The 26173-nt window shown below is 36.3% G+C and overlaps 2 protein-coding genes across 4 annotated transcripts in view; both read left to right on the top strand.

The window, feature by feature from the left end:
* The first annotated feature begins 1335 nt into the window (after nt 1-1335).
* Nucleotides 1336-2585, top strand: LOC141538247 (uncharacterized). Its single transcript, XM_074259626.1, has 3 exons — nt 1336-1557; nt 1671-1807; nt 1909-2585. Exons 2-3 carry the CDS (start codon nt 1697-1699, stop codon nt 2491-2493), a joined length of 696 nt encoding a protein of 231 aa, XP_074115727.1. The 5' UTR covers nt 1336-1557; nt 1671-1696; the 3' UTR covers nt 2494-2585.
* Nucleotides 2586-18027: 15442 nt separating this feature from the next.
* LOC141538023 (neprilysin-2-like) overlaps nt 18028-26173 on the top strand; it is a 45548-nt gene continuing 37402 nt past the window's right edge. Inside the window, exons 1-7 of one of the 3 annotated variants that reach the window (XM_074259277.1) lie at nt 18028-19118; nt 19200-19300; nt 19374-19415; nt 22120-22362; nt 22421-22632; nt 22702-22878; nt 23289-23418. In XM_074259277.1, the coding sequence (XP_074115378.1) occupies nt 18928-19118; nt 19200-19300; nt 19374-19415; nt 22120-22362; nt 22421-22632; nt 22702-22878; nt 23289-23327 (1005 nt within the window). In that variant the 5' untranslated portion in view covers nt 18028-18927 and the 3' untranslated portion in view covers nt 23328-23418. Of the gene's footprint in view, nt 19119-19199; nt 19301-19373; nt 19416-22119; nt 22363-22420; nt 22633-22701; nt 22879-23288; nt 23419-26173 lie in introns of those variants that run through there. The other 2 variants (XM_074259276.1, XM_074259278.1) reach the window with 2 other exon arrangements.

Below are 26173 nucleotides of genomic sequence, written 5' to 3'. Positions count from 1 at the left end.
GGCGCACAATGCTGAATTATGCTGAAGCTTAATTGGAACGTGAATTAGTTTTCAAATGCACCAGTAGAGTGCGCTAAGTACAGTATTGAAAAAAAAAATAATCATAGAGTTAGCAATAACCTCATTAATGTGTAAACAACGCTTTGCTTATGAGGCATGCAATAAAGTGGTATAAATAATTATTTGTATGAGAACTGTTTACGATTATTTTAAGTAATTTTGATTTTGATTATTTAATTAACATTTGTTTTGAGTAATTTTTTTAAATGAGTTCTAAAAGAATTATATACTTTTTAATTGAATCATCTTACCCAGATGATAGTGATGATGATTTATCGAGTACTCCGAGTTTAAATCAATCAATTAGTTCATTATCAAGTGATATATTTATCGAAAATATGTATGATAATGAAACAGATGAGTTGATTGAGCCATTGATAAAATATTTGATGACAGGTTGCCGAAAGCAAAGAGTAGAAAATTATCTCAATGTTGTAAAAACTTGGACGGATGCTGAATTTCGAGAAAATTTTTGATTATCGCGAACTATTGCATATCGTCTAATAAGTACGTATTTTAAGAATTCATATTTTTGAGTATTAACTATTTATACTATATCATATATTACTGAAACTTTTTTTTTCAGATGAACTGGAAACATCGACTTTTATTCCCAAGAATACCTTTGGGATGAAACCCATCAGCGCTGAAATAAGCTTTTTAATATTTTTGTCGTTCATTGCAAATACTGAACCATTGCGGACTATATCAAATTTATTTGATATTTCAATTTCATCAACATTCCGAGTTATTCGCCGTGTCATAAATTGGAGTCTAACGAAACTGGATGATGTTATCAAGTGGCCTCAGACTAATCATGCAATAATCAATACATGTGAAGGTTTTTTCTCAAAAAAAATATATCCAATATTTTAGGAGCAATCGATTGTACTCATATAAAAATTGTAAAGCCTTCTCAAGATTAGAGATTCGCATTCTAAAATGAAATTGTATTCACATTTTAAATGTGGAATATAAAAAAAAAAATCAATGCTTGTACCTTCATCCATATTTATATTAATTTTTTTAACACAGGTTGAATTAACTTTGATTATTTTCAAAAACCTACAACGCAATGAAAGCTCTAAAAATTTTGTCACCAATAAATAATATTACTAAAGATAATATAAATAAAACAATCCGATCAATGTCAACTTAAAGAAAAAACACTTGTTAATTTTCTGTCACTGAGTTGGTATCCATTGCACGCATCAAGCGAAAACACTACTTTTGAGAGTGCTCGACTGTGCGAAGCGTTGCTGCAGTATGCCGCATAATGCTTAACATTGAATGTTTCAACTACAGCTGAATAAATAATTTTTATATTTTAATGAACTTTTCAATGTTTGAAAATGTTGAATTTTCTTATCAATAAGATATCTACTGATTAGAATTAAGAGTTTTATTTGTATATTTTAGGTTACACTGCATTTATTGAAAGTGATGAAGACTTAAGTCAATCTGTAGATTTTCAAAAGGAGAGTAATCCTAAGAAAAGTAAGAATTTAATTAATTTTTTAATTTTCCTTAACAATGGTTTGTAGACTGTACATTAGATTTTGAAGCTTTAATTAAATAATAATTGTGTGTTGTGTTTCTTAATATTTCAGATGCTGTGTGGACAAAGCAAGCCACGATGGCATTGCTTAGCCTATACGAAGCAAATTTACAGATGCTTACGGATATCGGCAAGAAATCAAGGGTGTGGAAGAAAATATCCGAAGACTTAAAAGAATTACGTATACAGGTAGATATACTTAATATCATTAATGCTGAAGGTACATTGAACTATTGATAGTTTTGTCGATTAGAAATCTTCATTATAAGCATTAATTTATGGTTGTACAGGTAACAGCAGATCAGGTTAAGTGGAAATTTAATCGCTTATATAACAAATATAAAGAATTTATCGACAATAACAATAAAAGTGGAAGAGCTCATATGAAATTTGAATATTATGAGCAATTCGAAGAAATTTTTCATAAAGAGAAAAAGGTTTCCACTTCAAGTACATTATTTTCTTCGATACTTACTACAGATGAAAAAAAAAAAAGGAAGCATGATATAATCGGATCAAAGAACATTAGTATGAGTAAAAAATTAAAAATAGATGCTATATCCAGCGAAAAGAATCAACCACCAGTTAATAAGTCTCCAAAACTCAAAACAACTCCGATTGCAGACGTTAAAAAAACTGCAAGAAACCAGCAACGCATTCAAAGTATTGAAATTTTGGAAAATATTCAAGAAAACCAGAAGGCTAGAGATGAGAAAATGACTAAATACTTAAAAATGAAAGAGAAAGAAATGAATTTAAAAAAAAAAGCAATCGATGTTCGTGAAACTGAAATGCAAGTTAAAAGAGATGTTGCTACTGAAAAACTAAAATTTAATGAAAAGAAGCATAAAGACTGCTTAAATATAGAAATGTGAGCTTCTAAAAAAACTATTAAAAAATTGTACCGACAGTGAAGAGTTTGATTAAACTACCAAAAATTTATGTTTGAGAGTTTGTTGTACCTAAAAAGTTTATTTTAACATGTCGAAACAAATACTTTATATTAAAATCTATGATTAAGATTTTGTTGTACTTAAAAGTTTATAATTACATGCAAAAACCAATAAAATAATATATTTAAAAATTTTTTATTTTCAGTTTCCACTTCTGTATGTTGTTAAGTATTATCATAACTACACAATTGTGAAATTTGTTTAATTTAGTTACAACAGTAAATTAATTATTTAATAAATGTCAATTTTTTATCGTTGATTTTTACAATTTAATTTTTACAGTTCAATATACAATTGGTATCGGAAAGTATAGATATATTTTCTTTTGAATTTATGCAACTTGAGCATCTGGAAACAATTCTCTGAATAATACCATTCTACGATCATTATCATTATTATTATTATTATTTTGATATTGTTCCTCATAACCGTGTTTCTCTAAATTTATCCCGACATGTATATTATCGTCTTTTAAGTTATCAAAATTGTCATGTTCGTCGATACAATAATTGTGCAAAATACATGCTGCTGTAACGACCTCGGATACAAATGATAAATCTCTGTACTCAGTAAAGAATTTAATCCATCGATAACGACTTTTCAATTGTCCAAAAGCTTTTTCAACTGCCATTCGTGTAGATGAATGCAAATAATTGAATTCTCTTTGTTGAGGGGTCAAGTGACCATTATGTCGAAATGGTGGAACAAGCCATGATAGCGATGGATATGCAGAATCTCCAATTAGAAAAGTATTATTTGGAAATACATTTTCTTTATTATTGTAAGACTCATCATATAACGGTGATCTTCGAAAAACTCGAGCATCATGTAAAGATCCTGGCTCACCACAATAAATATTAGTAAACTTCATATTAGAATTAACTACTGCTTGAAGATTTATAGAAAAATATTTTTTCCGATTACAATAATCTACAGCATCTTGAGAAGGCTTTACAATTTTTATATGAGTACAATCGATTGCTCCTAAAATATTGGATAGTTATAATGATAAGTCGCCTGAGATACCGTTACCAAATAATACCTCTGAAAATGGTGATAGATGGAACATTTTAAACGACGATATAATTAATTTAGATCATGATTATGACATTACGCACACTAGTGATCATGTCGTTTCATACATTGCAGGATTTATGGCAAGGAAAGTTAGTCGTTTTACTAAGTGTTTAGACTGTAAAGAAATGTTAACTGCCTCACATCCGACCGAACGTGACAAACTAATTGAGAAAATGAGCGACGGGAATTTAATTTATCCAAGTGATGCTTTATTCTTGTTAATTAAACAATTAGAGGCTCAGGTATTAACAATAGTGGGAACAAAAAACTTTACATCAAATACAATGTTCCAAATTTTGGAAAAAATTTCACATCTTGAAGATTTATCTATCCTTGGATGTGAAGAACATCGCAAAGAATTCATGATAAAAATTATAAATAACTTTATTGTTATGAGAGGCCATTTTTTGACAGATTTTTTTAATAGAAATGTCAACAATCGGTAAATCATGACGAAACGTATGCGCAAGTTCGCGAAAAAATGAAAATTTATATTTTACTCTGTTCCTATCTTTAATAATTCTTGTTATATTAATTAAATAATGTTAATTATTATTTATTATAATAAAGATTATATTCATTTAAGTTATTCGCAACTTTTTTCCATCACAAAAACCTCGATAAAAAAACTCCAAAGACCATCAATGACTCTAAATTACAATGAAAATAATAAATTGATAATTATTTATAATGAAATTGTGACAGGGAATTTGAATTTCCGCGCGTGGCTAGTGTCACTGTTATCTTGTTGCGGTGAGTAGGGACTACTCCGTACCTTCTGAGGGTGAGTAGCTAGTTGTAAGACTCGTCACCGGGTCGTACGGGTCGCTAAGTCCCCACCGCGGTTCCCCAGAAAATCTAAGCGGGAACGAGATAATGGGAAAATTCGAGAACCTGATAGAGAGGTTATAAAAGAGCCGGTGAGCACCAAAACAGCACCTTTTGGCGGACGAGACTTGTGGTTGTACAGTGCTCAGTGATTTACCATCAAAATAACGTAAGTAGAAATTTGCTCGAGGCTTCACGAAAGAGGAACGAAGCGAGCTGTTATATTTTAATTCCTTGGGAAAAAATTTCATCCAGTCAGGCCTTTAGGCTGACGAATTTATAATTGATCCATTATTTATTTATCGGCTTTTACAGAAAATTTGTACGAGAAATAACCGTGATCGAATAGACGAGGAAAAGAAATTTACGGACTCGAGAAGCTGAAGGAAGTGCTGTTGGCTAAATTTCACTTGCTCTGGGATAATTCCATCGTTGGCTGAAATAATTGGAACTTCAGGTAAATTGGTTATTTAGGCCCTTGTATTTCAATCAGGCTGAATTGACCAATATAAGTTTTACTGAAATTAAAATTAAGCGTCTCGAATAGTCTATACATAATTTTCAAATTCCAATCGGGTTAAGTTTGCCAAGGTCATTTAGAAATTAAGAAAATAGAATTAAGAATAATTATCAATTAACTGTCATCAAGAAATTAATTAAAATAAATTCGGTCTTTTGTTATAAATATTCAAAATTAGTTGACAATTAGTTTAGAAAATTTGGAAATTTCGGAAAAGTGCGTAGTTCAGAATAAAGGTCATTTATAGTTGTGTGTTAAATTCTTGGAAATTGTGAGAATATAAATTAAGGCCGGTTGGCTAAATTTAATGAAACAATTTTAATTATGTAGTTTGATGAAAATTGAGAATAAGTAAATTATTAAGGGAAAATTGTCAAAAAATAGTTTATGAATTTAATTGAATAATTTTAGTTGAGAAATTTTGGTAATGAATTAAATTAGTGAATTTGGTATTTTGTATTAAAGAAATGTTAAGCGTAAAACTCAAGGAATTTAGATAATTAGTAATTCGAAGAAATTTGAGTAATTAGAGAAAGTGTGTATTAAGTTAGCGTCCGGTGGACGATTTTGTATGGAATTTAGTGAGTATTTAGAAACGTTGTATAGACGCCCGAGTCGGGGGTACAACGGATTAAGTTAGGAAACCGCTGCGTAGACGCCCGAGTCGGGGGCACAGTCGGGAATAGGTTTTAACTGGTATTCCGTCAAGTTGACGAGGTAAATTATGTTAATTGGTATTCCGTCAGGTTGACGAGGTAATTAGTTGGTATTGTATGGTATTCCGTCAGGTTGACGAGGAAATTAAGATATTGGGATATTCCGTCGGAGTGACGAGGTTAAGAAAATTGGTTATTTATTTGTAAGAAGAATTGGCAAGGGCCAACGTAGGTGAGAGGTTCTCACGATTAAGTTAGTTTAGGTTATAAGAATAAATTGGCAAGGGTCAACGTAGGTGAGAGGTTCTCACAATTAAGTTAGTTTTAAGGAAATTATTAAGTTTGTAGATTTGGTGAAATAAATCAATTTTATTTTTATAATTAGTTCTTTTCTCAGTTTATTTACAGCCTTTCTCGGACTTCTCACGACCCTGTCTTTATCCTCTCATGCTTCCCCGGTTTCTGGGACACCGTGTCTAAAATCCCAGTGGCGCCCTTTCTAAAGAGGAAAGGGGTAGCTAACTGGACCTGGGAAAACCCCACGGTTACATTGGCGCCCAACTACTCTAACAACCCCTGAGAAGTTTGGGAAGGGTTACAAATTTTCTGAGAAAAATTTTTGAAAAAAAATCTAGTTAGTTGAAAATTAAAGAAAATAAGTAGAAAGAAGAGATTAGAAAATTTTAGTTGTGAATAAAAATAGAAGAGAAAAACCGAATAAGTTAGGGATTAAAGAAAGTAATATTGGTAAAAGTAAAAGTGAAAAATAAAATATTTTAGAGATTAGAAATTTAAAAATAAATTTGGCGACAAATAAAATTAGAATTCAAAGACCGAAAATAAGTATTGGAAAATTTTAGCTACAAGCTTAGAGTAAATCTAGCAAAAGTTTCATTGTGTACTAATCCTCTGAAAAATTTCTTTAGAAAGTAATTTTGAATATAATTTTAAAATTTTCGTCAAGGCAGTATATTCTATCTACTTAAAATACCTTGAGGGATTAAGTTTATTTAATTGCACTCAAAATAGTCGATTGAGAAAATTCAACTTTTGTCAAGCTTTAATAAAATTTGTTTTTGTATTACTTAGTGAGTCAATTATGAGCAATCAAAATAATAATGATACACCGGACAGACGTATACAGTCTGCAGGCTGCGGGCAAGGCCGGTATAATGCCATGGCTAACCCAGGCTCGACAGACATGTACTCACTAACCCCAACGTTGACAACAGCAACAACTACGACCTCGACGATTATAACTACGATGAGTAGTAGAATTGCTGAGAGTTCTATGGGTCAGCACACCTCACAGGCCTATAGTGAGTTACGCCGACAGAGTACTCTGGCTGGAGGCGCTGTCCAGAACAATGAACATTACTTTGAACCTCCAGTGGATCATCGCTCAGACGAAACGGTAGTAACCCCAGATATGCAGAGAATTTTCAACCGTATGGATCGAGCATCAGATGCGGTTAGACAAATGGGCACGGACCAAAGGACAATAAACGAAGAAAATTCTCTTGTCATTGGTCGTTTGTCGCATATGCTGGAGGAGATACTTCAATCCCAACGTGAGCTGATGAACAAGTTTGACAGTCGTGACAATTCGGGGTGGTCACGTTCACCGGTTGATTTCAACGCTACTGATCTTCAGCTGCGTGGTACAACCCTGGCCCCTCCGGGTCAAGGTTTGGCAGGGGGGGAAGGAACGGTTCCACCGCCTAGTTTAAGAAATCAATCGGAGAATAACAGGGTCAGGATTGAGGATGACCAAACGATTCCTTTAGCAGAGAGGATCAATTACCTGCAACAGCAACTAAATCAGCTTCAACTGTCCCAGGGTCAACAACGAACATACACACGAGGCGACTCTGCGGTTCATAATCAAGACCACTCTGGACGAGGTCCAGGCCAACACTCCCAAGGCCAAAACACAGGGCCGGGGATGGCTCCACCTCCGTTCCAAAGTCAATACCAAAGCCCAAACATTGGCACCAGGTATTTCCTGCACGAAAGAAGGCGGAAGGACATTTTATCAAGCTTGAAGGTGGGTAACTTGATCTTCCCACAAGATGGAATTTCGGCCGAAGAATTTCTCCGAGCAGTGGAGAGCAGAGCACACCGCGAGGGCTGGACAGAGGACGAAATCCTGGGCTCCATGGGATATATGCTACGTGGAACTCCGGCACGCTGGTTTGATAACAACTACGAGCGATGGGGATCTTATATGCAATTCAAAATAGAATTTCGTAAGGCCTTAGGAAGCGCGTCAACAGATTATCAAATCATACACGATATCGGTAAACTGCGGATGAAACCTGGAGAGAACGTTACAGAGTTTGTGTTAAAGGTTCAGCAGAAATATTTGACAATGATGAATCCACCACCTATAGAGGATCAGGTGTCAAATATTAGAAACCACCTAACAGATGAACTACGAAATCTGGTTTTCTCCAGGCCGGTTTTTTCCTATGAAGATCTAGTGAACGCTCTACACGAAGCCACGAGGTGCCTTGGAGAGGCTACGCAGCCTTTTCAGACTCTAAAATCTGTAAAATTCCAGGATAAACCTAGATTTGGGACAATGGAGCAGGAGTTTGAGAAAGATGATTACCAGGAGGAAGAGTCGGAATTACGAGGTTGCAACGCGTTAGCATCACCGACCACATCATACAATAATAAGTATGGGGTTCGAGTAAGAGCTAACCAGAATTATTATCGACAGCCTTATAGGCCCCAGTCCCCGAGATTTCCTAGACCATGTTATAACTGCGGTCGCCTGGGACATTCTTTTGATACCTGTACTAATCCCAGACAGGACATATGTAATAACTGCCTCGAGATTGGTCACACCAGACAAAATTGTCCATTGTTGTCGAACGACATCCGCTCAAAGAGTTCTCAAAAAGTCCAAAACCTAGTGAGCATAAAAGTGAATCTCGGACTGAAGAGGAAGCAAAAACTGACCTCACCTGTCCCGAATTCCCCGTCGGTCCAGGTCACTAAAAGAGCAACATTGGGGTCTAGTAATGACCAGTTACCGAATGAGACATCTGGCTGCTCAGAACCAGGACAGGCAATCGGCTACCTCGCTCTGAAGTAGGCCCACCAACATCAACTACGAAAGTGTCTGCTGATACAGGCAGCATTAATCAACTTATCTCCTGGGTTGAAGATGATCTACCAGAAGATCAACCAGAATTTCTTCAGCAGGTTCTGAGGGTATTTGAAGATCCTGGTTTTTCTATAATTAATACTGATGCTAAAATAAATATTAACTGTAATCTATCTTCTTTAGAAGTTCATCAGGAAGACAATGAACCCGAAACCTTATGGGAAGATGAACTGGACCCAGGTTTTGAAGTTGAAGATGACAAGACTCGGCTGTGGTCCCAAAATACAGGCCCTGGTGGCTGGGTTTCGGACCAACAGGCCCCGAATAATACACCAGGAATGACATCTAGAGCAGCTTTCATCCCGAGAATACTTCAGGGTGGATCTTTGATAAATAAGATCAACTATAAGTTGGCAGAGAGAAAAATTTTTATTCCAGGAACAGGTCCTAGGCCTCCAAGTATTACGGCTAGGATCCCTGTGCCATTGTGGATATTTGGAGTTACTCTGAGCGGTATTTTGGACACTGGCAGTGAAAGATCGTATATCAATAGCAAGATATATGACAATATTCAGGAACTTGCTTCAGGAGAGCTCAGGGCAGACGAGACTCAGAAACGAGGGATTTTATTGGCGAATCGCACTCGGTGTAAAAGTCAAGGTGGAGCGCCATTTATCATCCAGATCGGCTCTGTTGCTGGAGAACAGTATCTGAGTGTCCTAGAAGATCTCAGCCACCCTATAGTCCTGGGTATGGATTTTGTTCTCCAATTTGGAGTGATAATTGACAGCAAGAATAGGACCTGGCAGTTCAGCGGAAGTCCAGAGTTTCACCCATTCCAGTTGGTTTCCTGTAAAGAAGGACTCTCGGTCTGTGTTAGAATTTCCACAGAACCAGATCAGGGTTTCCAGGAGTTTCTTAGATGCGAGTTGGAGAAATTCAAGGACTTACCAACCCAAGGACTTACCAATATTGTTGAGCATGAAATAATATTAAAACCCGAGGCCGTTCCTGTAAGGATCAGGCCATATCGGAGGAGTCCAGTAGTAAATGAAGAACTTAATAAACAGATTGACGAGCTTTTGGAGAAAAAGTTCATCCGACCGAGCTGTAGCTTATGGTCGTGCTCTCCAGTCATGGTATCCAAGGCTAATAACACTTGGAGGTTTTGTGTAGATTATAGGCCTATAAACAAGGTCACCATACCTCCAGCTCATCCGCTACCCAACATGCTGCGGATATTGAGTGCTCTACATGGAGCAATATGGATCAGCACTATGGACTTAAAGGAAGCTTTCCACCAAATCTGCATGGCTCCCGAGTCCATTCCCCTTACCGCTTTTTCTGTGGAAGGACGAGGCCAGTTTGAGTGGCTGCGGATGCCCTATGGTTTGGTTGGAGCCCCTAGTACGTTCCAAAAGGCTATGGATGAGCTGAAGGAACGTTTTCACCGAAAGCTGTTAGAAAGATCTCTACCTATGGACTGGTTGGATAAAGTCTTTGCGTACTTGGATGACTGGATTGTCATCAGTACCACCTTGGAAGAGCATAAAAATATCCTGAGTTTGGTCTTCGAAGTATTCAGAGAGGCCAATTTGCTGATTAACCCGGATAAATCGAAATTCTGCCGCCCAGAGGTTAAGTTTCTAGGATTTATTGTTAACAGGGATGGTCTTCATCCTGACCCGGAGAAGATAGCTCCAGTCGTCAATTTTCCTCGACCAACAAATCGTAAACAGCTACGCAGTTTTCTGGGTCTTGTAAATTGGTATCATCGCCATTTACAAGATGTAGCAAAAGCACAAGGGCCGCTGAATAAACTAACAGGAGCGAACTCAGAGTGGAAATGGGGAGAGCAAGAGGAGCATTCTTTTCAACAGTTGAAGCAGGCCTTGGTGGACGCTCGTCCACTGGCTATTCCTCAGTTGGGACTTCCATACTACCTATATACAGATGCGTGTGACACTGGATTGGGAGCATTCCTGGTGCAAAAGGATCTGGATAGCGGTAAGGAGTACTTGATTATCTGCCTCAGTCGACCACTTCGGGGTGCTGAGACTAGATATACTACTACCGAAAAGGAATGCTTGGCGGTAGTTTGGGCAGTGCGCAAACTCCGCTGTTATTTGGAGGGTGCCCCATTTACAGTCGTGACCGATCACGCGTCGTTGAAATGGCTACACTCCTTGCGTGATCCCAATGGTAGGCTTGCAAGATGGGCAATAGAACTCCTCTCTCACCGGATCAACATTGAACATCGCAGGGGGACCGAAAACGAAGGTCCAGATGCTTTGTCCCGGATGTATGAGGATCAAGACCCGGAAGACTGGCTGGAGGTGAAGAAAGGCCTCGGTAATACTGGCTGTCTTCAACTCCAGTTAGCGGATTGGTATGAAAGGAAACTCAACAATGTCCGAAGGAACCCAGAAAATTTTCCTGACTGGCGAATAATAGATGACCGTCTGAATTTCCATCGCCCAGATCTTTTAAAATCAATTGTCGGGGATGAGACGGCTTGGAAATTGGTCCTGAAGGACTCAGAAGTACCCGATGTTCTGAGAAGGAATCATGAGGATCCTGATGCAGCGCACTTGGGTCGCGATCGGATGTATGAGCGTATCAAAGTACGGTACTACTGGCCCGGGATGTACCAAGATGTCGGCGAGTTTGTTGAAACATGCGAAGTATGCAAAAGAGTAAAATACAAACAAACTTCGTCTAAAGCTCCGATGCAGACCAGACAACCTATCCGGCCCTGGGCCGTAGTAGCTGCGGATATTACAGGCCCGTTTACCAGGTCCCGGAAAGGAAACCAGTATGTATTGGTGATTCAGGATCTGTACACCCGATTTGTGGAACTACACCCATTACGTCGTCATACTGGGGCTACGGTTGTTGATGCGATAAAGCGTACCTTCTCTTTGAGAGGGTATCCGCTATTTTTAATAACGGACAATGGCAGAGAATTCGTTAATGATACGCTTAAGAAATATCTAAGAACTACGGGAGTAAAATTTACTCCCTTAGCAGTCGCTCACCCGCAGGCCAATCCAGTAGAGAGGATAAATAGGACTTTAAAGCCCATGATTCGAGCATACATTAATAAGGATCAGTCCAAGTGGGATGAACACCTGGGGGACTTCCAGTTAGCCCATAACAGTTCATATCATGCTGCGCTGAAGCTTTCCCCGTATTTTTTGGTCCATGGCCAAGAACCCCGTCTATCTGGGAATTTGACTGAGTCCGAATTAGGAGACCTTGATTTGGACCAGGATGAATGGAAACAGCGGGTTGCTCGCCTAGATGAGCTTAGGCATAAGATTGAGAGCAATATGCAAAGAGAAAGTGAAAGACAGGCTAGATATTACAATCAGGCTAGGTCGATACCGGAAGTTCAGGTCGGGGATAAAGTCTACTATCCGAATAGGAAGCTTAGTAATAAAGCTCAGGGTTATAGTGCTAGTCTGGGGAATAAATATCTTGGTCCGGCTACGATTTCTAGGGTAGTTAGTCCATTAGTTGTTGAACTAGTTAACGAATCAGGGAAATCCGCAGGCTTTCATTATACTCCAGATCTGAAAATTCCTCGTAGAAGTGATAGGCTAGCTCAGAAGACGACTAATTAAGAAGTTAAAGTATGCTACATCGGAATTTGCTAACATTAATTTTTTTTCCAGATGGAGCGACAAGGACGCCGGTCTAGAGGGGCTGGCAGAGCTGAGGTGATGAGACGATTGGTCAGTCGCCGGGAAGTGCCCCGATTTGGTCGGGCATATGGAGTAGCGCGTCGAGCCATCAGGGTTCGATCTGGTTCGTTCCAGATCGGCGTAATCAGTGAACCTCCAGAGGGAAGAGATGTACTCACTGGCCGGTCAGTCTTTGATAGACTTGGTCCAGTGATTCCTCCGAGCAGATCAATTGCTCCAGGTCCAACTGAGCCGAGAGTGGAACGATTGCCGTTTCGTGATTTGGTAATCACTGTATGCCAGGATTCGGAGCAGGCCGCAAGGCTACCCGATACTCAGGCAGATGCCCCACCGATAAGTTCAGGAACGAGGTCCACTGAGATGCTTGAAGAAAAGTCACCACCGTCGACTCTAGTTCCACTAAAAGAGCCCGTCGCTGGTCCTAGTAAACGGCTTACTAAGGGGCAAAAACATCGCCAATATAGGAAGCGGAAGTTGCAGGAGTGGTTGGAGCGACCCGATGCTAGCCCAGAAAGATTACGAAACTTATGTAGGCATCTAGCTCATGGTACAGTTTCGGCACGAAATTTCTTGAGGAACGGACCATCTCGCCCTGATGCGGAGGGTCCATCTGCGGAGAAGCCTTGTCCAGGGGAGACACCAGAGCGTATTCCAAAATTGGCAGGCTGGCAGGATGAGGCCCGAGCTCTTCCGGTTTCTCCTGAAGCGGAGTCATCAGCGCCAATGCCTATAGCAGAGGGACTGGCTAAAACTTACGTTCAGGCCCCAGGTCCTCCTGCTCCAGGTGGATACACCCAAGGACACCAGGAGAAGAAGAAAAGGAAGCAAAAGAAGAAGAGAAAGAACCGAGAAAGGGGCCCCGATTGGGCCAACATGGAAGTGTTCGGGTTGGACTTGGCCGAGGAGGAGGATGAGTCCGCAGCGGACTCTGGATGGGAGTCAGACGATGTACTGAACATCCATCCTAGCTCGGATGATGACCGATTGTATTAACAGTGGTTGTCTGAATAAAGGGCTGTTTTCTAATTTGTTTCTTCCAGCGATTTTAATCCATGGCTATATCCTATCCTTAGAGGTCAGGCCTTCGCGATGCATACGCCCTTGGTGACAGTCTGGCAGGGGGGAGTGTGACAGGGAATTTGAATTTCCGCGCGTGGCTAGTGTCACTGTTATCTTGTTGCGGTGAGTAGGGACTACTCCGTACCTTCTGAGGGTGAGTAGCTAGTTGTAAGACTCGTCACCGGGTCGTACGGGTCGCTAAGTCCCCACCGCGGTTCCCCAGAAAATCTAAGCGGGAACGAGATAATGGGAAAATTCGAGAACCTGATAGAGAGGTTATAAAAGAGCCGGTGAGCACCAAAACAGCACCTTTTGGCGGACGAGACTTGTGGTTGTACAGTGCTCAGTGATTTACCATCAAAATAACGTAAGTAGAAATTTGCTCGAGGCTTCACGAAAGAGGAACGAAGCGAGCTGTTATATTTTAATTCCTTGGGAAAAAAATTTCATCCAGTCAGGCCTTTAGGCTGACGAATTTATAATTGATCCATTATTTATTTATCGGCTTTTACAGAAAATTTGTACGAGAAATAACCGTGATCGAATAGACGAGGAAAAGAAATTTACGGACTCGAGAAGCTGAAGGAAGTGCTGTTGGCTAAATTTCACTTGCTCTGGGATAATTCCATCGTTGGCTGAAATAATTGGAACTTCAGGTAAATTGGTTATTTAGGCCCTTGTATTTCAATCAGGCTGAATTGACCAATATAAGTTTTACTGAAATTAAAATTAAGCGTCTCGAATAGTCTATACATAATTTTCAAATTCCAATCGGGTTAAGTTTGCCAAGGTCATTTAGAAATTAAGAAAATAGAATTAAGAATAATTATCAATTAACTGTCATCAAGAAATTAATTAAAATAAATTCGGTCTTTTGTTATAAATATTCAAAATTAGTTGACAATTAGTTTAGAAAATTTGGAAATTTCGGAAAAGTGCGTAGTTCAGAATAAAGGTCATTTATAGTTGTGTGTTAAATTCTTGGAAATTGTGAGAATATAAATTAAGGCCGGTTGGCTAAATTTAATGAAACAATTTTAATTATGTAGTTTGATGAAAATTGAGAATAAGTAAATTATTAAGGGAAAATTGTCAAAAAATAGTTTATGAATTTAATTGAATAATTTTAGTTGAGAAATTTTGGTAATGAATTAAATTAGTGAATTTGGTATTTTGTATTAGAAATGTTAAGCGTAAAACTCAAGGAATTTAGATAATTAGTAATTCGAAGAAATTTGAGTAATTAGAGAAAGTGTGTATTAAGTTAGCGTCCGGTGGACGATTTTGTATGGAATTTAGTGAGTATTTAGAAACGTTGTATAGACGCCCGAGTCGGGGGTACAACGGATTAAGTTAGGAAACCGCTGCGTAGACGCCCGAGTCGGGGGCACAGTCGGGAATAGGTTTTAACTGGTATTCCGTCAAGTTGACGAGGTAAATTATGTTAATTGGTATTCCGTCAGGTTGACGAGGTAATTAGTTGGTATTGTATGGTATTCCGTCAGGTTGACGAGGAAATTAAGATATTGGGATATTCCGTCGGAGTGACGAGGTTAAGAAAATTGGTTATTTATTTGTAAGAAGAATTGGCAAGGGCCAACGTAGGTGAGAGGTTCTCACGATTAAGTTAGTTTAGGTTATAAGAATAAATTGGCAAGGGTCAACGTAGGTGAGAGGTTCTCACAATTAAGTTAGTTTTAAGGAAATTATTAAGTTTGTAGATTTGGTGAAATAAATCAATTTTATTTTTATAATTAGTTCTTTTCTCAGTTTATTTACAGCCTTTCTCGGACTTCTCACGACCCTGTCTTTATCCTCTCATGCTTCCCCGGTTTCTGGGACACCGTGTCTAAAATCCCAGTGGCGCCCTTTCTAAAGAGGAAAGGGGTAGCTAACTGGACCTGGGAAAACCCCACGGTTACAAAATATTAAAAAATTAAATATTATTATTTAATGTTATTTTTATTAATATTATTATTATTTTAAAAAATTAAATTTTATTAATAATTGTTGTTCTCTTGATAAAGAAAATATGAATACTTAAAATTTGATATTTAAAAACATATCACTAGAGGTTTTATTTGAATTTTAAATCATTTAAATCTATGGGGACCTTTGCAACAGCAGCGCGCTTTGTTGTCTGGATCCAATTTTTAGGCTGTGGCTTCAGTATAGCGAGCGTCCTCCTTCTATCTAGCCTTCGTGCTCAAAACTAACTCGGGTATGTTAATGTTATGCTGTATTAAAATTTGAAGTGTAAGTTTTTAATTAAAACAGTTATTTATAAGATTAATGATTATCGTACTTTCGCTCGTCTTCGGCTTGGGAGATAACACTACGCGGTTTGAAATATCCGACTTCCTCCCTAGGTGCATAATGTACAGGGAAAAAAACATATTGCTATTGGAGCCATGATGGTTGAACTATCGCAGTGCATGAGTCATGAGTGACTACTATTCTTATAAAATATCTAGCAGAGAATCGAGAATGAATAAACCAAAAAATCACAACAACATTAATAAAGCCTAAGTAAGCAATAATTATTTTAGTTTAATTTGTAACAAAAACAATACAAATTGAGACAATAAAAAATAAGTGTGAGACAATGGCCAACAAACCGACAGCCAAGATGGCGTCAGCAGGCGCTAGTGTAAATATGAAAAGAAAGCGACTATCCATTCAAACTCCTAAAGCTCTCAAAGGGAACTCTGGAACGAGAATTAATTCAATAAATATTGAAAGAAAATGCAAGAAGATTTTAAAAACACTAGACACCAAACCCGCAAAAAAAAGTGTTGATATAAAGCCAAATCAAGAAAATCTAAATCTATCAATTTAGAACAATATCAAGTTGAACAATGAATTAGTAAAGTACACAATAATAAACTTGCATACCGATAGGAAGTATTTTAACAACATATATTTTATCAGCTCATATGTTACCAATTATAATAAAACTATCTTTACAGATGACTCAACCAATTGTTTTACAAGCTAAAAATCGAAATCGACAAAAGCGGATATGTTATTGCAGGCGACTTCACGCCAGATGCAAGGAATGGGGCGACCACGACGACAACGACTGTCATAAATATCTAAGGAAATGGGAGATCCATGATGCATCCAAATTCGGAGCACAAAAATTTACAACGAGCACTCCATCGAGACCAGATAGCCAAACCTATCTCGACATCTGCATTACGAATCTACAACTAATTGATCTTGAGGATAATAAAATCAAGACATATCCCTGTTTAAAATTTCCAATAAGATCCCATCAAAAGCGACAAAAGCCACTTAGAAATCCATAAATTTTATTGGTTTCTAAGTGGCTTTTGTCGCTTTTGATGGGATCTTATTGGAGTTTTTCAACAGGGAGCCTTATGACAGCGACCATCTAGCTCTTGGATTTACAGCTAAACTTTCCAATGATCAAGAATACTCTAACGACAAAACAAAACAACACCGTTTCAACTACAAAGCAACCAAGTGGCCGAAATTCTCCCGTAACTTGCAACAAAAATATCAAGAAATAATTTCTGATGACAAAAATCTAGATATTGACGAAATAGATAACTACATAAGTAATTTATCACAAACAATAGTAAAATTAATAGAAGAAGTTGTACCAAAATTTAAACCACAAAATATTGTCCTGAAATTTTTTTAACTTGCGAATAAAAAAGCTACAAAAAAACAAATCTGAACTACTTACTATATTACATAGGCTACAAAAAAAAGTACTCAATAGACAAAGAATCAGAAATAAAAAAAACAAAAGAACTAATCAAGATGGTAAAAGCAGAACGATTTTTTCGATATTTTTTCGTTAACGATAACTTACGAATTAATTAACGGACTTCGATCAGGCTGGCGGCAATCGACGAGATGATTTGATGTTAAGAGCTGATTAGTTCTTGGAATCGATCAATAATGCCGTTCAAAAGTTATTCCAAAAAAACCACATTAAAAAAAATTTTTTTTTGCAGTTTTTTTTTACATTTCGCAAAATTGACTAGTTTTAACACACACAAACACACGCGCGCGCGCACGCACGTACACACGTACGAATACACATACAGACGTACGGACATCATTGCGGAAACATTCGGGAAAGCTTCCTAGGACCTCAAAACGTTGACATCCGTTAAAAACTCGATTTTCGAAAAAACGGGGTAAAACCAATAACTTCTCAACTTTTGAAAATTTTCAATTTTCTTAGCGGGAAGTTAAAAGAAAAATCTTTCGTTCAAGACCTTGTAAATTATATCTCGAAGACCTGTTTAAAATTTCATCAAGAACGGTTGAGTAGTTCTCGAGAAATCTTGGGTACCGTCTTTGAAAACATAGTTCAGAAAAAAATGCGTTTTAAGTTTTGAGTGACAAGACAACAGCGCCTAGAGTGCGCAACTTTTTAAAACTGTATTTCCGAAGCTATTATTCGGATCGATTTGAAACTTTAGGACTATATTCTCGAGATGTTGTGGAATTTAATAAGACAAAAAAAAATATCGATTTTTTGAAACCGTGAAACTCATGTAACCCCTTAAAATGATGGATAAAATTTAGTTTTAAAAATTAAAAATTATTATATTGGTTCCCTCGTGTCCTAAATATTATAATTATTTTATTGATAGGAAAGACTTTTTTAGGCAAATCATTTAGAATTTAGTTCTGATTCATGTTAAATGTTGAGTTGACTCAAAATTCAAAATAATAAACTCGGATAAAAATTTTACAACTATTCTATTGACTTGCATATCTAACAAGTTAAATGAACTTAAGGTATAGTTGTTGCGTCAAGGTCATATAATGTCAAGAAATTCTAAATTTTCGTACACTCATTAATGATATTTAAATATACCTCAAAATTTGAAATCGATTGATCTTACTAAATGCGAGATAATTGGAATTAAAAATGATATTTTTTGTACAGACGATATTGGAGAAGAGTGAGAATATATCGATCATTTTTATATTTTTTCCAATGGGCAGTCAGATTTTTATAAAAAACTTATAACTCATAGAATATTGTAACCATTCTGAAAAATTTGAGAATTTCTGATCCTATAGTTTTCTAGAGATTATTAATAAACAAAAATGATCATGAGAGACAACAAGCAAACACATAGTTTGTCAGAAAAGAAGCACTAACAAGTAAGAAAGGAAGCAATACTACTACCTATTCATCGTGTATCAACTATATACCTTAAGACACCTAACTATAATGAAAAGTAATTAAGATAATGAATTTTAGAACTTATCTATATATTGTAATGTAATATCCGGGAATATATACTCAAATTATCATAAAGACTAAAAATTTCAAAATCATTGTCCAAATCCTAAAATGTCAAGTCAATAGGTAAATGACTTTCATTTTTCTCCAAATCTATGAATGATGTATTATCGTTAAAATGCAATATAACTACGTCTCATAAATTACTCATTCATACCTTAACTAAAGTAATATTTTCAACTTTTTTGTTAGTTCTTCAGTTACTGCTGCAACAAACAGTATATTCATTTTTATATTACGGTAGCTCAAGTGACAAAACTTGGAGTATAGCGCTAAAAATAATAAAGTAAGTATAACTTCACATACTAATTCAAATATGAAATTCCTTCTATAATAAAAGATAACATTTTTTTTTTTTTTTTTTAAGAAAATTAATTCAGCAAAATTGTAATATGCTTTTCAAACAAGGGTTAATATTCTTTTTAATCATTCAATTTTCTACATGTGATGGATTTCCGACCGTAAAAAGTAAGATATTTTTTAATATTCTATTGTGAATCGATTTATTGTCAAATTAATTAAATTACATCTGTGGTTGAAGTTTCAGAAAATATTTGTCGTACTTTAGAATGCAATCAAACTGGTAAGTCTTATTTTTTATCAATTCTCAAGGCAGAACAGATTATTTGAATTTAATATCGTTTGTTATGTAAAAATTATTTAATTTATGATAATTAATTAATTTTACATTTGAAATAATTAAAAGTTTCCGTATTTGGTTCTAGCGTGTTAGGCTAATAGACCGGGAACTTCCGAGTTTTAATTTATTGAGAATGATAGGTTTGATTGAATAAATAGTTCGTTAGGTAAATTTAATAAGTATATTATTTAAACTAAAAATTGGTTAAATTATAAATTCATTACTGTAAGATAATTGTCTTAACATTAAATATTTATTTGCCGGGACTAGGTGTTAAAAGATGAAGGAGACACATTCGTGGTTATAATAGTATTTATTCTAAAATTAATCACAGGCGTAGTTTTGGTTGTACAGAGTTTGAGTAGTTCACAAATATTGAGCACTTTGAACACTTATTATGATCTTGAATTATTACATTAATTCATGAGTACGCGTTGTTGAGTTTAATTGAGTTGTATTAATTAATGCATATTAATTAGACTGAGCATGAGTTGTAGAAATTTGATCTTCAATTGAACTGTTAATTAGTTTACAATATAATTAACACTAGCAATTATGAGCGATAAATATGGGTAATGTTTAGTTGGGTGAGCTGTATAATTTGGAGTCACTGGATCATTATTCAATTAACAATATAATTAACTTTCACAGTGTGAGCGAATGAGCCTTAACAATAATGAGCTTAATTGATTACGTGGGTCTCGGGATGCGAGATGGAGCCCAGGTTGTTGAACACAGACTGGCCGACAGGCCCAAGAGCAGGTAGCAGTCACCCCCAATCCCCACCAAGCAACATCTGCAATGCGGCATTTGATTTTGCCGCAGGATGACGAATTTCTATTAACAATTGTAACACGTGATTGTTGCTAGGTGGAAAGTGTAGGTGGCTGCTATACATATGTATGAGAAAGAGCGACACATGGGTAGCCATGTGACAATGAGTAAGAGAGAGAGGGAACATGAGAGTATAGGTTGTGATAAAGTGATCTCAGATGATTTACAATAAATACTTAATTGTACCTGAGTTGCCAATGATTGCTGGTGAATAAAGATGAGTAGCGATGCTGTAGTTGGCTTCAGTAAAGTTGAGTGGATGAGCTTGATGATTTTGTAAATACACAAAGAAATGCACTGGTCACGGTAAATGCGTGTGTACGCTGTACAATTAGCACGTGTTATGAGGAGTATGGCTGCTTGCCGGTGAGCCAGTTGAGTTGAGGTAGGACACCCGAGGGCGCTTGTGTAGCGGCGCCTCGGTGCTACCAGTTTGTTGCGGGAAGGTTTGAATGATTCCGCAACAATTACAAATAATACAAAAAGGTGAAATCTAATATTTTCTTTCATACAATGCGGTTTCAAAATGTTAAAATTTACAAATTAGTAATTTTAAATTTTACCTGGTACAATTGGTGAATCTTGTTCTTTTACTTTTCGTTAATTTAATTCACTTCACAACTTTACTTTATTTTACAATTGGTTGTATAAAAAAAACAGAATTAGTCGTAATCTATTGATGATGTTAACACTAGATAGGTCAAAGCACGAAGAAGCGAACACCCAGCAGCTTCCCGGGTCCGAGATTTTTACGGGCCCTCCGTTGTCAATTAGAGGGAGAATTGAATAACCAATTATCACCGGAGGCTCGGGGACTCTTACCCTCTCTTCGGATGTGTCGGAAAAATGCTGCAGTGGCGGTTTCCCCGTATATTGATGTACAAGTATAGATCACAAGTTATCTATTATACTTGTATGATTTTACCTCCTACACATTGTACAACGATACACTTACTGGTACACTTATGTTAATGTATAGGCGCATCTATACACACACAAATGCACACAGAGATCTTAATGTTACTTGTTGTTTAACATATGAAAATTTTTAAATATTAACATTTCTTAAATTAATTTAATATTTAAACAATTTCTTCGAACGATTTTATCAATAATCGGATGATTTTTTTTGTGATCGATAAAAATTTTAATAAACAATTAGTCAATTATTTTTAATAATTAATTTGTAACTTTTAATTTATTTACTATTGGTTTTTAACATTTACTAATTGTTCAATTTGAAATTTTTATTTATTATTTTTACCTTGAATTATTTATTATTCTCAAGACATTATCTAACTAAATTTATTGTAAAAGATTGTTTAAGAAATTTTGTTTATTATCATAAAATTATTATTTTTTTTGACTCATACTATTTTATCTTCTATGCCTAATATTTGGACAGTAATGAGAATATAATGATAAAAATTTCCCAGTCTGAGTTCGAGTGCCACAATGTATTTAAGAAATACCTTTGAACTCTCTGGATATTTTTCCTAATGTTTAAACTCCATTTATTTGTTTGTTCCGGTTTTATAATCTTAAATGCATTGAGGTCTCAGACTGAGCATCTAAGTAAGGGACATGAACTCGAGTTATTTTCTTATCTGGTCTACGGACAACGAAAAATTATGACGGTCTTTAATATTATTTAGAAAAGATAAAAGTTATAAAAAAAAATGTTTTACATAACAGTTATTTTAAGAAAGGTCTATACTTTCAAATATCTCCTAAAAATATATCTTACAAATTATTTTAAAGAAATTTTTCATGATATTTGCTAATAATAGTATATTACACGATTTTATTTTAGCATCAAGAGTTCTCAATTACATGGATGCAACAATAAACCCGTGCGATAATTTTTATAAATTCGCATGTGGTAATTTCATAAAAAACACTAACATTTATGATGATAAGAATGAAGTGAGTGCTATAACTGTTTTGAAAGACAAAGTGCTAGAACAATTGACAACGATTGTTCAAAAGCTTCCATCAAATTTGCCCAAACGTCTACAACTTGTTAAAACTTTTTACGACATTTGCATGAATGAATGTAAGTTTTTTTCGATAACTATTGAGTAATGATGTGTTAATGTTAAGTCTTATTACAGCTGCTATTGAGGAAAATGGATTAAACCCTTTGAAAGATAAATTTAATAAATTAGGAGGATGGCCGGTATTAGAAGGAAGTGAATGGAAAGAAGACGATTTCAGTTGGACTAAAGCGACCTACACGCTGCGTGAGTTAGGATATTCTTTTGACTATCTTTTCAGCATCGACATTACTGTGGATTTAAAAAATAATTCTATACCAGTGATAGAGGTAAGTTGAGTCATCTTGAGCCTTGAAAAGGTTTTAAGCAAAGAAAATATTTTTTATCATTTATTATAGGTAGATAAACCTCGATTGGAATTAGATCCTCAGTTGCTGATTAATGGTTTGGAAAATAAAATAGTGAAGGGTTACAAAAAATATATGGTTGATGTTGCTGTACTTCTTGGAGCTGAACGTGACTATGCTGAAAAAGAACTTACAAAATCATTTTTATTCGAAAGGGCATTAGGCAATGTATGAAATAATTTTTTACATAATTTTAAAAACTACACTGAAAAAAAAATTAGGAAAACGGTTGACCCTGAAGGCTATCTCTGCAACTTCCCGCCAATTCCATACCTAGACGCTTGAAATTGCACTTATGACGTTTTTGAGCTCACAAATACAATTTGTGTGCTATTTTAAACTCCTTGAGCTCAAAGAAATAGCCTTTGTATGCTTTTGAGTTCTTCGAGCTCAAAAGTCTGATAGACACTTGGTAAATCACTATTTTTCGAATTTTCAAACCGAAATAACTTTTGAATGAATAACGTGATTTCTACGCGGTTGGCAGCATTCGACTAAGTTTTCAAGCATCATAAAGAAACTTTAAGTTTAATTTGATCGGAATTGCGGAGAAATTCTGAAAAAACACTTTTTTTCAGTTTTTTTTCGTCACGATAACACACGAACGAATCAACTGATTTTGACTGGACTGGCGGCAATCGACGTTGTTTTTTAATATTAAGAGCTGATTAGTTTTTAAGATTGATCGGTAAAGCTGTTCAAAAGTTGTTCCATGAAAACCACATTAAAAAAAAATTTTTTTTTAGTTTTTTTGAGATTTCCTAAAATTTACCAGTCCCAATCGGTTAAAATTGTATTCATAATCTGTTCAATCACACACACACACACACACACACACACACACACACACACACACACACACACACACACACACACACACACACACACACACACACACACACACATATATATATATATATATATATATATATATATATATATATATATATATATATATATATATATATATATATATATGTCGGAGATGACAATAGCCGGGTTTTTACAAGGGAACGTTGGAAAATCCCAAGCATTTTAGTTTATAACTAGAAATAAACTTTAGCATTTTAATTTTTATGATTTAATCCCTTAAGGAAAGTTTAGTAAGACTCTCTCGGAGCCTTTTATGACGGTCAACTTGGGTTGGAAAGACCACATGTGCGGGTCTAACGTAGCCACGATCGAAGGGACAGCAATACCAAAAAGACGAGACATTTTTAGAATTTGCAGTACGTAGCTTGTGTATTTTTTTATTTTAAAAGTAATTACTTGAAGGAGCTACAGATAGAAAACAGTTTCTGGTAATAGGCAGTTCTTCCTGAACAGTACACGAGAACGGGCTGCTGCTCTTCCGATCGTGGATTCGTTTTCCGACTTAAGTCTCTGATCATTCCTAACGTCAACGTTAATAATATTGTAATTACTTTGATATTGTTTATATTAACCCCGTTTGTCAAACTACAATTGTTTGTATCTAGTAATAATAGTAATAATCATAGTGTAGTGATTCTTTGTTATTGTACGTTATTAATAAGTGATTGTTGATATAAGTGACTATAGTTACATACTGTTAAATTGTATTACCTGTGACGTTGTACCATTAAATTCACAATAAAATGTCCAACAATAATAATGGCAGCGAGAGTTCATCTCAACCCAACGCTAATCCGACATCAGAAGTGGGATCGACGCCTGGTATATCAATGCAAGAGCACATGGCTATTTTACGCGAGTTGATCCAGTCGATCACTCCAAAGCCTAATACGAATACCAGGAGATTTACGTTGCCACGATTTAATCCAGAAACTTCTGGCTCTGATCCGGCTGCATGGAGTTCAGCTGTCACCATCATGATGGAAGAAAATCCGTTGCAGGGCAGCGCATTGTTTTCCGCGCTTAGTAGCGCTCTAGAGGGTTCCGCCGCACAGTGGTTAACTCAAGTTATGGTTGGAGGAACTATAACTTGGTCCCGATTCAAGGAACTATTTATTTCCCGTTTTGGGGAAGAGAAACCGCAGCTTCAGCACTCATGAAAATTTTTAACGAACAACCGCTAAAAGATGAGACTACTGGAGCTTTCGGTATCCGCTTACGCTCTCTCCTCAAAGCCAGGTGGGAAAATTTAAGCATGGCGGAAATCATCAACGGCGTTGTTCTCTATCGATTAACGTCTCAAGATCACCGCGTGGAACGCACCGCGCTTACGAGCGAGGTAAAAACAGAAGATCAGTTCCTCAACGAAATGAGAGCTTATTCGTACGCGAAGAAGCGACCGTTTCAGTCATCTGAAAACTTGTCAAATCCAGACCCTAAACGCTCTAAAACTACGGAGTCACGGATAAAATGTCTTTTCTGCGGCATTCCCGGCCATAAAATAGCTGAATGTCGCAAAAGTTATTTCTTGACAAGAGGAAACATCTCCATAGCCCAGAAGGGAATCGATCATCCATCGCCACCAAGGTTACCTGTTTTAAGTGCCACAAAGAGGGTCATATCGCACCGAACTGTCCGTCAAGGAAAAACAACAGCACCGGCGTCAACAACAATAGTAACCAACACTCAAGCATCGAACGCCGAGTGGACTTTTGCACCGTAGATGTTCCAACGGGTACAATGACCCATATGGGTGAGTCGTTTCCATTTTGCTTTGATTCAGGAGCTGAGTGCTCACTAATCAAAGAGTCAGTTGCCAAGAAATTTTCGGGCAAACGTATCAATGACGTAGTTTTAATGAGAGGTATAGGAGATAATTGTGTCAAATGCACCTTGCAAATTTTGTCTACCGTTTGTATAAATAGCTTTACATTGGAGATAGTCTTTCATGTGATTCCGGATAATTACTTAAAATATAATATAATGATTGGTCGTGAAATTCTGGGTCAGGGTTTTGAAATAAATATTACGCAAAATCACTTTACTATTTGTAAAACGAAAGTAGTCAATACCTGCGAAACGGTTCCTAGTGACATTAATTTTAATGAGATAAACACCGACGTTACGGGCAGCGATAAAACCAAATTAATTTCTGTTTTAGAAAATGTTAAAGATTCTTTTATCACGGGTTTTCCCCGAAACGAAGTTACTACAGGTCAGTTAGAAATACGTCTTATAGATCCTAATGTTACCGTTCAAAGAAGACCGTATCGACTCAGTGTTGAAGAACGGGAGATTGTTCGTGAAAGAATTGACGAATTGCTTAAAGCGAATATTATAAAACCCAGCAACTCACCGTTTTCTAGCCCTATATTACTCGTCAAAAAGAAAGATGGTTCAGATAGACTTTGTGTGGATTACCGAGAGTTAAATAGAAACACTGTTGCAGACAGATTTCCATTGCCTTTAATTTCAGACCAAATCTCAAGGTTACGTGACGCTAAGTATTTTATAAGCTTAGATATGGCTAGCGGCTTTCACCAAATCGGTATCCACCCAAACTCTACTGAATTCACAGCTTTTGTTACTC

Source organism: Cotesia typhae, unplaced genomic scaffold (genome assembly GCF_013202065.1).
Source record: "Cotesia typhae breed Kobodo isofemale line unplaced genomic scaffold, CoteBio_Ctyphae contig_20, whole genome shotgun sequence".
Taxonomy (NCBI): domain Eukaryota; kingdom Metazoa; phylum Arthropoda; class Insecta; order Hymenoptera; family Braconidae; genus Cotesia; species Cotesia typhae.
This window is presented reverse-complemented; position numbering and strand designations above follow the sequence as displayed.